The sequence below is a fragment of the Bos indicus x Bos taurus genome, chromosome X, assembly GCF_003369695.1.
Source record: "Bos indicus x Bos taurus breed Angus x Brahman F1 hybrid chromosome X, Bos_hybrid_MaternalHap_v2.0, whole genome shotgun sequence".
Classification (NCBI taxonomy): domain Eukaryota; kingdom Metazoa; phylum Chordata; class Mammalia; order Artiodactyla; family Bovidae; genus Bos; species Bos indicus x Bos taurus.
Genome location: NC_040105.1, coordinates 35,511,883 through 35,526,130, shown reverse-complemented (window position 1 = coordinate 35,526,130; position 14,248 = coordinate 35,511,883). Strand labels below are relative to the sequence as shown.

Genomic DNA, 14,248 nt, shown 5'->3' with positions numbered 1-14,248 from the left:
AAATTGAAGATTCTGAATGCTAATGACTAGGAGGAAAGTAATAAGTCTCAAAAAAGTATATGAAATTTTTTTGTCTATAGGCAGAAATATATAGTATTCTTCATCATATTTGGATTCCTAACACGGTATCATGACAGGCCAGGAGGCTGAGAATATAACATTTACATCTAAGCTCTATACCTCACCAACACCTAGTCTTGACAAGTCCCTTAGACTCACTGTGCATCAGCTTCTACAACTGGAAAAAGGAGAAAAATCTAAGGTCTCAATGCTTGTCTTATTGGATTCAAATGGAAATTGATATCAGATAGGAGGGTACTTTGGAGAAGGCAATGGCAACCCACTCCAGTACTCTTGCCTGGAAAATCCCATGAGCAGAGGAGCCTATAGGCTGCAGTCCACGGGGTTGCGAAGAGTCGGCCACGACTGAGCTACTTTACTTTCACTTTTCACTTTCCTGCATTGGAGAAGGAAATGGTAACCCACTCCAGTGTTCTTGCCTGGAGAATCCCAGGGACGGGGGGAGCCTGGTGGGCTGCGATTTATGGGGTCACCCAGAGTCAGACACGACTGAAGTGATTTAGCAGTAGAAGCAGGAGGGTACTTTATAAATTCTAAGTACTATGTAATTATCAATTAAAGGACCATTATAATTTAAAAAAAATAAAACCTTAATATAGCTAATAGATTGAATTATTTAGTAAACATATGACAAAACAGTTTTTCCAGGAGTCAGGCATGGATGTGAGAGTTGGACCATAAAGAAAGCTGAGAGCCAAAAGAATTGATGCTTTTGAACTGTGGTGTTAGAGAAGACTCAAGAGTCCCTTGGACTGCAAGGAGATCCAACCAGTCCATCCTAAAGGAAAACAATCCTGAACATTCACTGGAAGGACTGCTGAAGCTGAGGCTCCAATATTTTGGCCACCTGATGTGAAGAACTGACTCATTGGAAAAGACCCTGATGCTAGGAAAGATTGAAGGCAGGAGGAGAAGGGGACAACAGAGATGAGATGGTTGGATGGCATCACCAACTCAATGGACATGAGTTTGAGTAAGCTCCAGGAGTTGGTAATGGACAGGGAAGCCTGACACACTGCAGTCCATGGGGTTGCAAAGAGTCAGACATGACTGAGCTACTGAACAGAACTGAACTGATGACAGATAAAGCCCAATATCAGATGACTTCAATGATGAAATACATCACTAAAGAATAATACAATCCTTCAGCCTTTGACTGTGGATCACAATAAAATGTGGAAAATTCTGAAGGAGATGGGAATAACAGACCACCTGACCTGCCTCTTGAGAAACCTGTAGGCAGGTCAGGAAGCAACAGTTAGAACTGGACATGGAACAACAGACTGGTTCCAAATAGGAAAAGGAGTATGTCAAGGCTGTATATTGTCACCCTGCTTATTTAGCTTATATGCACAGTACATCATGAGAAACACTGGGCTGGAAGAAGCACAAGCTGGAATCAAGATTGCCAGGAGAAATATAAATAACCTCAGATACGCAGATGATACCACCCTTATGGCAGAAAATGAAGAAGAACTAAAGAGCCTCTTGATGAAAGTGAAAGAACAGAGTGAAAAAGTTGGCTTAAAGCTCAACATTCAGAAAACTAAGATCATGGCATCCGGTCACATCACTTCATGGCAAGAAACAGTGGAAACAGTGGCTGACTTTTATTTTTGGGGGCTCCAAAATCACTGCAGATGGTGATTGCAGCCATGAAATTAAAAGACGCTTACTCCTTGGAAGGAAAGTTATGACCAACCTAGATAGCATATTAAAAAGCAGAGGCATTACTTTGTCAACAAAGGTTCGTCTAGTAAAGGCTATGGTTTTTCCAGTGGTCATGTATGGATGTGAGAGTTGGACTATAAATAAAGCTGAGCACCAAAGAATTGATGCTTTTGAACTGTGGTGTTGGAGAAGACTCTTGAGAGTCCCCTGGACTGCAAGGAGATCCAACCAGTCCATCCTAAAGGAGATCAGTCCTGGGTGTTCATTGGAAGGACTGATGTTGAAGCTGAAACTCCAATACTTTGGCCACCTGATGCAAAGAGTTGACTCATTGGAAAAGACCCTGATGCTGGAAAATATTGAGGGCAGGAGAAGGGGACGACAGAGGATGAGATGGTTGGATGGCATCACTGACTCAATGGACACGGGTTTGGGTAGACTCTGGCACTTGGTGATGGACAGGGAGGCCTAGCATGCTGCGGTTCATGGGGTCGCAAAGAGTCGACACAACTGAGCGACTGAACTGAACTGAACAATCCTTCATAACTGTTTCAAAAATAGAACGGAAGAAAACTTTCTCAACTCATTCTAAGAAGTCACTATTACCCTGATATTAAAACCAGACAAAGACAACTGAAGGAAAGAAAACTATAGACCGATATTCCTTATGAATAGGGATGCAAAATTTGTCAAGATAATACTAGGAAGCTATCCAGGAATATATAAAAAGGATTATACTCCATAACATACAAAAATCATCATATAATGTTACCATTATTAATAGTAGCAAGCAGGTCAAATTGTTAGCCAATAAATCATTACTACTGTATGGTGTCTTATGCAAGAAGAATCAAAGAATATTAAATGTAATTTAAAAATTCACCTTTCATCTATGGGGCTGGCAGAATACTATATACACTGACGATGTATATACTACACTACATGTACACTGTATATATATACTATACACCAATTATATATATAATTGATGCATCCTAGTTGCACAATGGAAGAAGAAAGTAAGCAATATTTTCTGTTACTAGTGGTTAATACTATTGGTATAACCTTTTCAAAGAGCAATTTGACAACATATATCAACAGTCTAAAATATGTACATAGTGTTTGATCCAGTTATTTTACTTCTAGGAAAATATAATGAAAGCATATAATATGAAAACAGTTAACTACAAGGAGATTTCTTATAGACTCATTTATAAAGTCAAAAAATGGAAAAATCTTAAGTATAATAATTAGTTTGCAAAAAAATCTTAGTTTAATAATGCTAACATAGTATAGCCATAAAATATCATCCTTAAAAATTAAATTGCACTTAGAATATTTGATAATACAAAAAGCAACTCATAACATTTAAATTAATACATTCACTAAAACCAGTGCAGGTTAAAAATGTTCATTAAGTATTATTTCATTATAATTACAGAGATAGAAGAAACAAAGATACTCCAAACTACAAGCAGCAGTTATTGTTATTTATCAGGATTTATTTATTGTTTATGTTTTCTTTCTGCCTTCTAAAATTCCCATTTAATTTTAACAAAAGACTTAAATAATCAGGAGAACATTATTGATATCCAAGATTGAAATATAAGTTGATGCTGAAAAAATTTGCAAACCGTTAGGAAATGTGAGAGTTGAGCAGGCTTTGAAAGATATTAAAATACTGCAAAAATTAAGAAGATAAACATCCTCTGAATCTCTTCAAATAACTTGTTAATTATGCTTCTGTCTAAAATAAGAAAGTCACAGATTGTGTTATTCAACAAATAATTGTAACACTTTGACAATATTCCATGCACTTCAAAATCCTCTGCTGAAAAGATAAAAGGAAAATCTAAATAACATTAGTATTCTGATATTATCTGACAGCCTAAATTAGGCCAAAGGAAATTATTCCTAAAATGACTTTCAAAAAAAGCAAAGATGTTCTCTTTCTTCTGGTTAACCTTGCTAAACAGTATCTATCTAAATGTCATTGGTCCATGGATGTATTAAATAGATGAATATTATATAGTAAACCCATGGAAATAAAACATAGTATCGTATACACCATAATGCTGTATAATGCAACAATGTATGTAAAATTAAAAATTTTCATCTTCTTTAATATCAGAAAAGTAGCCTATACTAGTCAAAACTAGAACAGGACTGCTGGCTGACACCGAGTGTTCCACAGCGTAACCCGAGGGTCTGACCCTGTCCTCTGTCTTTGTGATAGGAGTTCCTCTAGCTTTTCCAGGGCTGGATGCTGCCTCACACCTAGTCTTGGGAGAGTAGGTGTTGTCAAGACCATCTAGACAGTATATTTAACTGAATCCAGTTAAGTCCTCTACAGAAACTTCTAAGATTTTGGCAGGCAGGAATGGAGAGCTACTCATCTCATGGCTACCCAGAACCAACCTTGTGATGAAACATGAAGAAGGGACAGGCTAATTAATTCTTCCTCTTAAGAATGTCAGTGACACCTTGACAAGCTACAATGGAAGCTGGGAACACAGAGCAGTGATGTGGCATCATGTTCCAGAATAAAACACATACCCGGAACTAGAAGGAGGAAGAAAGCAAGTGATGACCGCACCTGAGTACCTACTCCATGTGAGCTGCGGCTGCTTTTCTCCCCTGCATTAGCACCTTAAATCGGAAAAGGCAATGGCAACCCACTCCAGTACTCTTGCCTGGAAAATCCCATGGACGGAGGAGCCTGGTAGGCTGCAGTCCATGGGGTCGCTAAGAGTCGGACACAACTGAGTGACTTCACTTTCATTTTTCACTTTCATGCATTGGAGAAGGAAATGGCAACCCACTCCAGTATTCTTGCCTGGAGAATCCCAGGAATGGGGGAGACTGGTGGGCTGCCGTCTATGGGGTCACATAGAGTTGGACATGACTGAAGCGACTTAGCAGCAGCAGCAGCGGCGGCAGCACCTTAAGTCCCATTGACAGAGTCAATTCCTAGGCAGGTTGATAAGGAGTCTGGAGGTCCCCAAGGAGAGAGGGATCTGGAATTCTCAAGGATGAGGAAAGGACAAACTTTTTTCCCTCTACATTCCTTAGGATTATATAACAATAATGTATCCTGCTTGAGGACAGTTTCTGGAAAAAACCTTCTGGCTAATTCTGTTAGCTTAAAATGTAAATTATGGGAGTGGGTCTAGTAAGTACAACCTCCAGACATTCTTTTGATTCACTGTTAATAACTAATTAAAAATATGTAACTCCATTGCTAACATTAGTGAGGGGACACTCTTTCTGCCCTCTTCTGATGTCTATGTAAGAAGCTTTCTTTATCTCTTTTATACTTTAATAAAACTTTATTACACAAAAGCTCTGAGTGATCAAGCCTTGTCTCTGGCCCCAGATTGAATTCTTTTCCTCTGAAGGCCAAGAATCCTGGAGTCTTTCATGGTTCAGCAACAACCTTTCACCATCATCAGGATACTCTTCTTCAGTATCAGGTACCTGATGCTTCCTGCCTGGGGTGAGTTCTGCTGTCAAATCAGGTGGCTTTCCTGCCAGTCCAGTGACTTGGAGTCAGAAACATATGGATTCACTTTTTAATATAAGAGATCCAGCCCTGATCCTTTGGAGTGGGAGCACTGACTCTAAGACTGAGTTCAGTTCAGTTCAGTCGCTCAGTTGTGTCTGACTCTTTGTGACCCCATGAATCGCAGCACGCCAGGCCTCCCTGCCCATCACCATCTCCTGGAGTTCACTCAAACTCATGTCCATCGAGTCAGTGATGCCATCCAGCCATCTCATCCTCTGTCACCCTCTTCTCCTCCTGCCCCCAATCCCTCCCAGCATCAGAGTCTTTTCCAATGAGTCAACTCTTCACATGAAGTGGCTCTAGGGAGTATCAAATAGTGAGAACTTACACAAAGGAAACCACCTGAATACAACACTTGGCATCACCCAACCACCAGAGGCACCCTGTGCAGGACACCTCATCTAAACAACAAACAAAACAAAAATAGAAACCCAATCATCAGCAGACAGGATTATCACCTCACTCAGCCTTGCTCATCAGAGGAAAAACAAACAAACAAACTCAGCACAAATCTTATCCTATAGGAAGCTTACACAAACCACTGGACTAACCTTAGGAGGGCAGAAACCAAAAGGAAGAAGGAATTCAACCCTGAAGCCTGGGAAAAGGAGACTTCAAATACAAGTTTAAAAAAAATAAAGAAAAGGCAGAGAAATACTACATAAATGAAGGAACAAACTAGAAATACGTAAGTCCAAATAACTGAAGAGGAAATAGGCAAACTACCAGAAAAATAATTCAGAAAAATTATAGTAAAGATGATCAAAACCCTTGAAAACAAAATGGAGAAAATGTAAGAATCAATTAACAAAGACCTAGAAGAATTAAAGAATAAACAAACAGAGACAACACAATTACTGAAATTAAAAATACTCTAGAAGGAATCAATAGCATAATATCTGAAACAGAAGAATGAATCAGTGAGCTGGAAGATAAAATGGTAGAAATAACTTCTGAAGGGCAGAATAAAGTAAAAACAATAAAAACCACTGAGGATAATCGTACAAACCTCTAGGACAATATCAAATGCACCAACATTCAAATTATAGGGGTCCCAGAAGAAGAAGAGAAAAATAAAGGGTATGACAAAATTTTTGAAGAGATTATAGTTGAAAATTTCCCTAACATGGAAAAGGAAATAGTCAATCAAGTCCAAGAGCCACAGAGTCCCATACAGGATAAACCCAAGGAGAAACATGCCAAGATACATACTAATCAAACTAATGAAGACTAAACACAAAGAAAGAATATTGAAAGCAGCAAAGGAAAAGCAACAAGTAACATACAAGGGAAACCCCACACGTTTAACAGCTGATCTTTCAGCAGAAACTGCAGGCCAGAAGGGAATGGCAGGATATATTTAAAGAACTGAAAAGGAAAATCTACAAGCAAGATTACTGTACCCGTCAAAGTTCTCATTCAAAATTGATAGAGAAATAAAAAGCTTTTCAGACAAGCAAAAGTTAAAAGAATTCAGTACCATCAAACTAGCTTTACAACAAATGTTAAAGGGTTTTATGACAGACTATATTTTTGGGATCCAAAGTCACTGCAGATGGTGACTGTCGTCATGAAATGAAAAGATTCTTGCTCCTTGGAAGAAAAGTTATGACCAACCTAGACAGCATATTAAAAAGCAAAGACATTACTTTGCCAACAAAGGTCCATCTAGTCAAAGCTACGGTTTTTCCAGTAGTCATGTATGGATGTGAGAGTTGGACTATAAAGAAAGCTGAGTGCCAAAGAATTGATGCTTTTGAACTGGGGTGTTGGAGAAGACTCTTGAGAGTCCCTTGGACTGCAAGAAGATCCAACCAGTCCTAAAGGAAGTCAGTACTGAATATTCACTGGAAGGACTGATGCTGAAGCTGAAACTCCAATTCTTTCGCCACCTGATGTGAAGAACTGACTCATTTGAAAAAACCCTGATACTGGGAAAGAGTGAAGGTGGGAGAAGGGGATGACAGAGGATGAAATGATTAAATGGCATTGCTGTCTCAATGGACATGAGTTTAAGTAAACTCCGGGAGTTGGTGATGGTCAGGGAAGCCTGGCGTGCTGCACCCCATGGGGTCACAAAATCAGGCACTACTGAGCGACTGAACTGAACTGATGGTCAAGAAATAGAAGAGAAGGAAAAGATCCACATAATTAACCAAAAACAATTAAGAAAATGGCAATGGGAACATATATATCAATAATTACTTTGAATGTAATCAGATTAAATGCTTCAACCTAAAGACACAGACTGGCTGAATGGATATAAAAATAAGACCCATATACATGCTGTCTACAAGAAACCCACTTCAGACCTAAAGACACATATAGACTGAAAGTGAGAGGATGGAAAAATATATTCCATGTAAATGGGAAGCAAAAGAAAGCTGGAGGAGCAATCCTCATATCAGACAAAATAGACCTTAAAATAAAGAAGATTACAAGAGATAAGGAAGGACACTACATAATAGTCAAGGGATCAATCCAAGAGGAAGACATAACAATTGTAAATATCTATGTAACCAACATAGGAGCACCTCAATACATAAGACAAACACTAAAAGACATAAAAGGAGAAATTGACAGTAACACAATAATAGCAGGAGACTTTAACACCCCACTCACACCAATGGACAGATCAACAAAACAAAAAATTAATAAGGAAACACAAGTCTTAAATGATACATTAGATGAGATGGATCTCCTTGAAATCTTCAGGACCTTCCATCCAAATGCAGAAGAATACACCTTCTCAAGTGCACATGGAACATTCTCCAGTATAGACCACATCTTGGGTCACAAAACAAACCTCAGTAAATTTAAGAAAACTGAAATCATATCAAGCATCTTCTCTGACCAAAATGCTATGAGACTAGATATCAATTACAAGAAAAAACACAAACACAGGAAGATTAACAATGCATTTCTAAATAACAGGTTACTGAAGAAATCAAAAGGGAAATCAAAAAGTTTCTAGAAACAAATGATAATGAAAACATGACAATTCAAAACCTATGGGATGCAGCAAAAGCAGTTCTAAGAGGGAATTTTATAGCAATACAATCCTACTTTAAGAAACAAGAAAATCATTGAATAGACAACCTAACTTTACACCTAAAGCAACTGGAAAAAGAACAAAAACACCCCAGAATTAGTAGAAGGAAAGAAATCATAATGATCGGAGCAGAAATAAATGAAAAAGAAATGAAAAAACAATAGTAAAGATTAATAAAACTAAAAGCTAGTTCTTTGAGAAGATTAATTGACAAACCTTTAGCCAGACTCATCAAGAAAAAAAAAAAGAGAGAGAAGAATCAAATCAACAAAATTAGAATGGAAAAGGAGAGGTTACACCAGACAATGCAGAAATGCAAAGGATTATAAGAGACTATTATGAATAACTATATGGCAATAAAATGGACAACCTGGAAGAAACAGACAGATTCTTAGAAAAGTTCAATCTTCTAAGATTGAACCAGGAAGAAATAGAAATTATGAACAACCCAATTACAAGCACTGAAATTGAAGCTGTGATCAAAAATCTCCCAGAAAACAAATGCTCAGGACCAGATGGCTTCATGGGATAATTTTATTAAATATTTAGAGAAGAGGAAGGGTGGGCTGCCATCTATGGGGTCACACAGAGTCGGACATGACTGAAGCGACTTAGCAGCAGCAGCAGCAATACCTATCCTTCTAAAACTCTTCCAAAAAATTGCAGAGGAAGGAACACTTCCAAACTCATTCTATGCAGCCACCATCACCCTGATACCAAAACCAGACAAATACAACACAAGAAAACTACAGGTCAATATCACTGATGAACATAGATGCAAAAATCCTCAACAAAATTTTAGCAATCAGAATTCAGGAACACATCAAAAAGCTCATATACCATGATCAAGCTGGGTTTATTCCAGGGATGCAAGGATTCTTCAATATATGCAAATCAATCAATGTGATATACCATATTAACAAACTGAAAGATAAAAACCATATGATAATCTCAATAGATGCAGAAAAAGCCTTTGACAAAATTTGGCACCCATTTACGATTAAAACTCTTCAAAGAATGGGCATAGAAGGAACCTATCTCAACATAGTAAAGGCCATATATGATAAGCCTACAGCAAAGATTACTCTCAATGGTGAAAAACTAAAAGCATTCTCCCTTAGATCAGAAAGAAGACAAGGGTGTCCACTTTCACCACTGCTATTCAACATAGTTCTGGAAGTCCTAGCTATAGCAATCAGAAAAGAAAAATAAAAAGAATCCAGATCAGAAGAGAAGAAGCAAAGCTCTCACTGTTTGCAGATGACATGATACTGTACACAGAAAACCTTAAAGATAGTATCAGAAAATTACTTGAGCTAATCAGTGAAATTAGCAAAGTTTCAGGATACAAAATCAATACACAGAAATCACTTGCATTTCTATATACTAACAATGAAAAATCAGAAAGAGAAATTAAGGAATCAATCCCATTCACCATTGCAACAAAAATAAATAAATATCTAGGAATAAACTTACCTAAGGAGGCAAAAGAACTGTACACAGAAATGTATAAGACACTGATGAAAGAAATCAAAGATGACATAAACAGATGGAGAGATATTCCATGTTCCTGGATAGGAAGAATCAATATTGTGAAAATGACTATACTACCAAATGCAATCTACAGATTCAATGTGACCCCTATAAAATTACCAATGGCATTTTTCACAGAACTAGAGCAAAAAAATTTCACAATTCATATGGAAACACAAAAGACCCCAAATAGCCAAAGCAGTCTTTAGAAAGAAGAATGGAGCTGGTGGAATCAACCTTCCTGACTTCAGATTATACTACAAAGCTAAAGTCATCAAGACGTTATGGTACTGGCACAAAAACAGAAAAACAGACCAATGGAACAAGATAGAAAGGCCAGAAATAAACCCATGCTCCTATGGGTACTTCATTTTTGACAAAGGATGCAAGAATATACAATGAAGCAAAGAAAGCCTCTTCAATAAATGGTGATGAGAAAACTGGACAGCTACATGTAAAAGAATGAAATTAGAACACTTCCTAACATCTTACACAAAGATAAACTCAAAATGGATTAAAGACCTAAATGTAAGAACAGAAACTATAAAACTCTTAGAGGAAAACATAGGCAGAACACTCGACATAAATTAAAGCAAGATCCTCTATGACCCACCTCCTAGAGTAATGGAAATAAAAACAAAAGTAAACAAGTGGGACCTGATTAAACTTAAAAGCTTTTGCACAGCAAAGGAAACTAGAAGCAAGGTGAAAAGACAACCCTCAGAATGGGAGAAAATAACAGCAAATAAAACAACTGATAAAGCATTAATTTCCAAAATATAAAAGCAGCTCACACAACTCAATCCAAAAAAATAAACAACCCAATTAAAAAGTGGGAAAAAGACCTAAACAGACATTTCTCCAAAGAAGACATACAGCTGGCTAACAAACATATGAAATGATGCTCAACACTGCTCATTATGAGAGAAATACAAATCAAAACTACAATGAGATATCACCTCACATCAGTCAGAATGGCCATCATCAAAAAGTCTACAAACAATAAATACTGGAGAGGATGTGGAGAAAAGGGAATGCTCTTGCACTGTTGGTGGGAAGGTAAATTGATACAGCTACTATGGAAGACTGTATGTAGATTCCTTAAAAAACTAGGAATAAAACTACCATATGACCCAGCAATTTCACTCCTAGAAATATACCCTGAGGAAACCAAAATTGAAAGAGACACATGTATCCCATTGTTTAGTGCAGCACTATTTACAATAGCTAGAACATGGAAGCAACCCAGATGTCCATCAAAAAATGAATGGAGAAAGAAGTTGTGGTACATATACACAATGGAATATTACTCAACCATAAAAAGGAATGCATTTGAGTCAGTTCTGATGAGGTGGATGAACCTAGAACCTATTATACAGAGTGAAGTGAGTCAGAAGGAGAAAGATAAATATCGTATTCTAATATATATATACAGAATCTAGAAAAATGGTACTGAAGAATTTATTTACAGGGCAGCAATGGAGAAACAGACATATAGAATAGACTTATGGACATGGGGCAAGGGGAAGAGAGGGTGAGATGTGTGGAAAGAGTAACATGGAAACTTACATTACCATATGTAAAACAGATAGCCAATGGGAATTTGCTGTATGGCTCAGGAAACTCAAACAGGGGCTCTGTATCCATCTAGAGGGGTGGGATGGGGCGGGAGACAGGAGGGAGGTTCAAAAGGGAGGGGTGGCTGATACAAGTTGAGGTTTGACAGAAAACAAAATTCTGTAAAGCAATTATCCATTAATAAGAAAATATATTGATAAAAAATAGAACAGATCATAGTGAACTCTGTAGACAGTATAATTCCATGTGACCCATATGTGCACCCACAGCATATATCCCAATTAACGTATTACAACTAAGAAAGCAAAATTAATCTTTAGCATTTTCTCAAATCTTAATGTATCGTTAAAGTTTCTTAACTTTTTCCTCCTGAAAGCTAAATAACAGCTATTATTGCTTCAAAAATAAGATTTTAATTTCAGTAAACTCTATAGTTTAGTAACACTACTTAGAAATGTGTCATTAAATATATACTTTGTTAGCATTCACTACATCTTCTTATTGTGTTATTAATTCCTTTCACTTATTCTATCTATACCAGTTGGGTACAAGGCATCATACCAGTTATGCTGGGACATAAAAAAATGTTTTGACATAAGAGTCTTGTACTGTAATTGCCATATAAGCAGTTTGATTCTTGTTTGGAAGGATATGGCAACATGCCTTTCCATATAATGGTAGCAAGAAGTTCTCTCTTTGGCACTTCTATTGCCTTCAAAGAAAAAGCATATCACAGATTGTCCCTGAAATGTTTCCAGTGGTATCCTTTCCTCATGGGCACATTCTAGGAAAGGTTTTGTTTTTTTTTTTTTTTCTTTGATTTTCTTCCTTTGTTATTTTTGTTGACGTTTTTAAATCACCAAACATCAAGGAATGCTACCCAATAACCAGTGTCATAGCAACCCCTCTTAAATCTTCACTGCATGTCTTTGGTGTTTTCAGGTGATGGTTCCAACAGCCTCAGGCACACCCTACTCAAAGATAACCACAAAGCACATGCTTGCTCGAATATCAGTGATTTGGGGGTTAGCTTCAACTTTGCTCTCCTTCACAACATGTCATATCTTAAATTTTCCAGAAAGCATAATTGAGACCAAAAACCCATAGAGAATCCTTGGGTGTGTCCTCTGTACCTCCTGAGATACACTGCAAGCACGAAGTCAGACCCCACTAGCAACCATTTTACTGAATAACAGGATATACGCAGGCATGCTCACAAGTAGAAAATGATCCACTACAAAAAGAGCTTAGCCACTTTTGATAGCTTCTTAGTTAGGGTTATTTTAACTCCACTGGTCTCCAGTAATATGAGTAATAGAATGTTGAACTTACTTCTTTGGGAGAAAATGCTATGCCACACTCCACAGATGTCTCTTTCTCTAACTCCAGGAAAAATATGTTAGGAAACGCAGGGTCTGTGAATTTCCCTGTAAGACCAGAAAAAAAGACACTTTTAAAAAATGCCAGATAAATATCTATGGTATTACTGCTAAATGTGGAGATGAAACTTTGAGAAACCTCAGCAAAACATTCATAACAATTAAAAAGTAGTTGCTGAATCATCTGTGTAGGGCTGCATAAGGCTGTTTCATTAAGCTATCTCAACAGTTAGAACCACATATGGACCAACTGACTGGTTCAAAATTGAGAAAGGAGTACAAGGCTGTTTATTGCCATTCTGTTTATTTAATAGATCACATATATGCAGAACACATCATGCAAAATGCCAGGCTGGATGAGTTACAAGCTGGAATCAAGATTTCTGGTAGAAAAATCAACAACCTCAGATATGCAGATGATACCACTTTAATGGCAGAAAACAAAGAGGAACAAAAGACTCTTTTGATAAGGGTGAAAGAGGAGAGTGAAAACAATGACTTAAAACTCAATATTAAAAAAAAAAAAAAAACAACTAAGATCATAGCATCTGGTTCCATCACTTTACAGCAAATAGAAGGGGAAAAGGTAGAAGCAGTGACAGATTTCCTCTTCTTAGGCTCTAAAATCACTGCATATGGTGATTGCAGCCATGAAATTAGATGACTGCTTCTTGGCAGGAAAACTGTGGCAAACCTAGACAGTGTATTAAAAAGCAAAGACATCACTTTGCCAACAAAGGTCCATATAGTCAAGGCTATGGTCTTTCCAGTAGTCATGTACAGATGTGAGAGCTGAACCATAAAGAAGGCTGAGTGCCAAAGAATTGATGCTTCCGAACTGTGGTGCTGAAGAAGACTCTTGAGAGTCCCTTGGAGTGCAAGGAGATCAACCAGTCAATCTTAAAGGAAATCAACCCTGAATACTCATTGGAAGGACTGATGCTGAAGCTGAAGCTCCAATACTTTAGCCACCTGATGAGAACAGCTGACTCATTGGAAAAGACCCTGATGCTGGGAAAGATTGAGGGCAGGAGGAGAAGGGGATGACAGAGGATGAGATGGTTGGATGGCATCACTGACTCAATGGACATAAACTTGGGCAAACTCTGGGAGATGGTGATGGCCAGGGAAGCCTGGTATGCTGCAGTCCATGGAGTCACAAAGAGTGGGACATATATTCAATCAGCAAAAAGAGATGGTAAACCTATTTTATTGGTTTTTTATTTGACTTTTTTCTTGTTTCTTGAGGTATGCCTGTATTGCTATGAACTTTCCCCTTAGGACTGCTTTTAAAGTGTCCCACAGGTTTTGGGTTGTTGTGTTTTCATTTTCATTAGTTTCTATGCAAATTTTGATTTCTTTTTTGATTTCTTCTGTGATTTGTTGGTT

General features: G+C 37.6%; 1 protein-coding gene across 2 annotated transcripts in view; it reads right to left on the bottom strand.

Annotated features, from left to right (window-relative positions):
• The window catches only part of CFAP47 (cilia and flagella associated protein 47), a 504,014-nt gene that overhangs the window by 414,007 nt on the left and 75,759 nt on the right, over positions 1–14,248 (bottom strand). For both annotated transcript variants that reach the window (XM_027534335.1, XM_027534336.1), the window contains exon 21: positions 12,813–12,907. In XM_027534335.1, the coding sequence (XP_027390136.1) occupies positions 12,813–12,907 (95 nt within the window). The remainder of the gene's footprint in view (positions 1–12,812; positions 12,908–14,248) is intronic.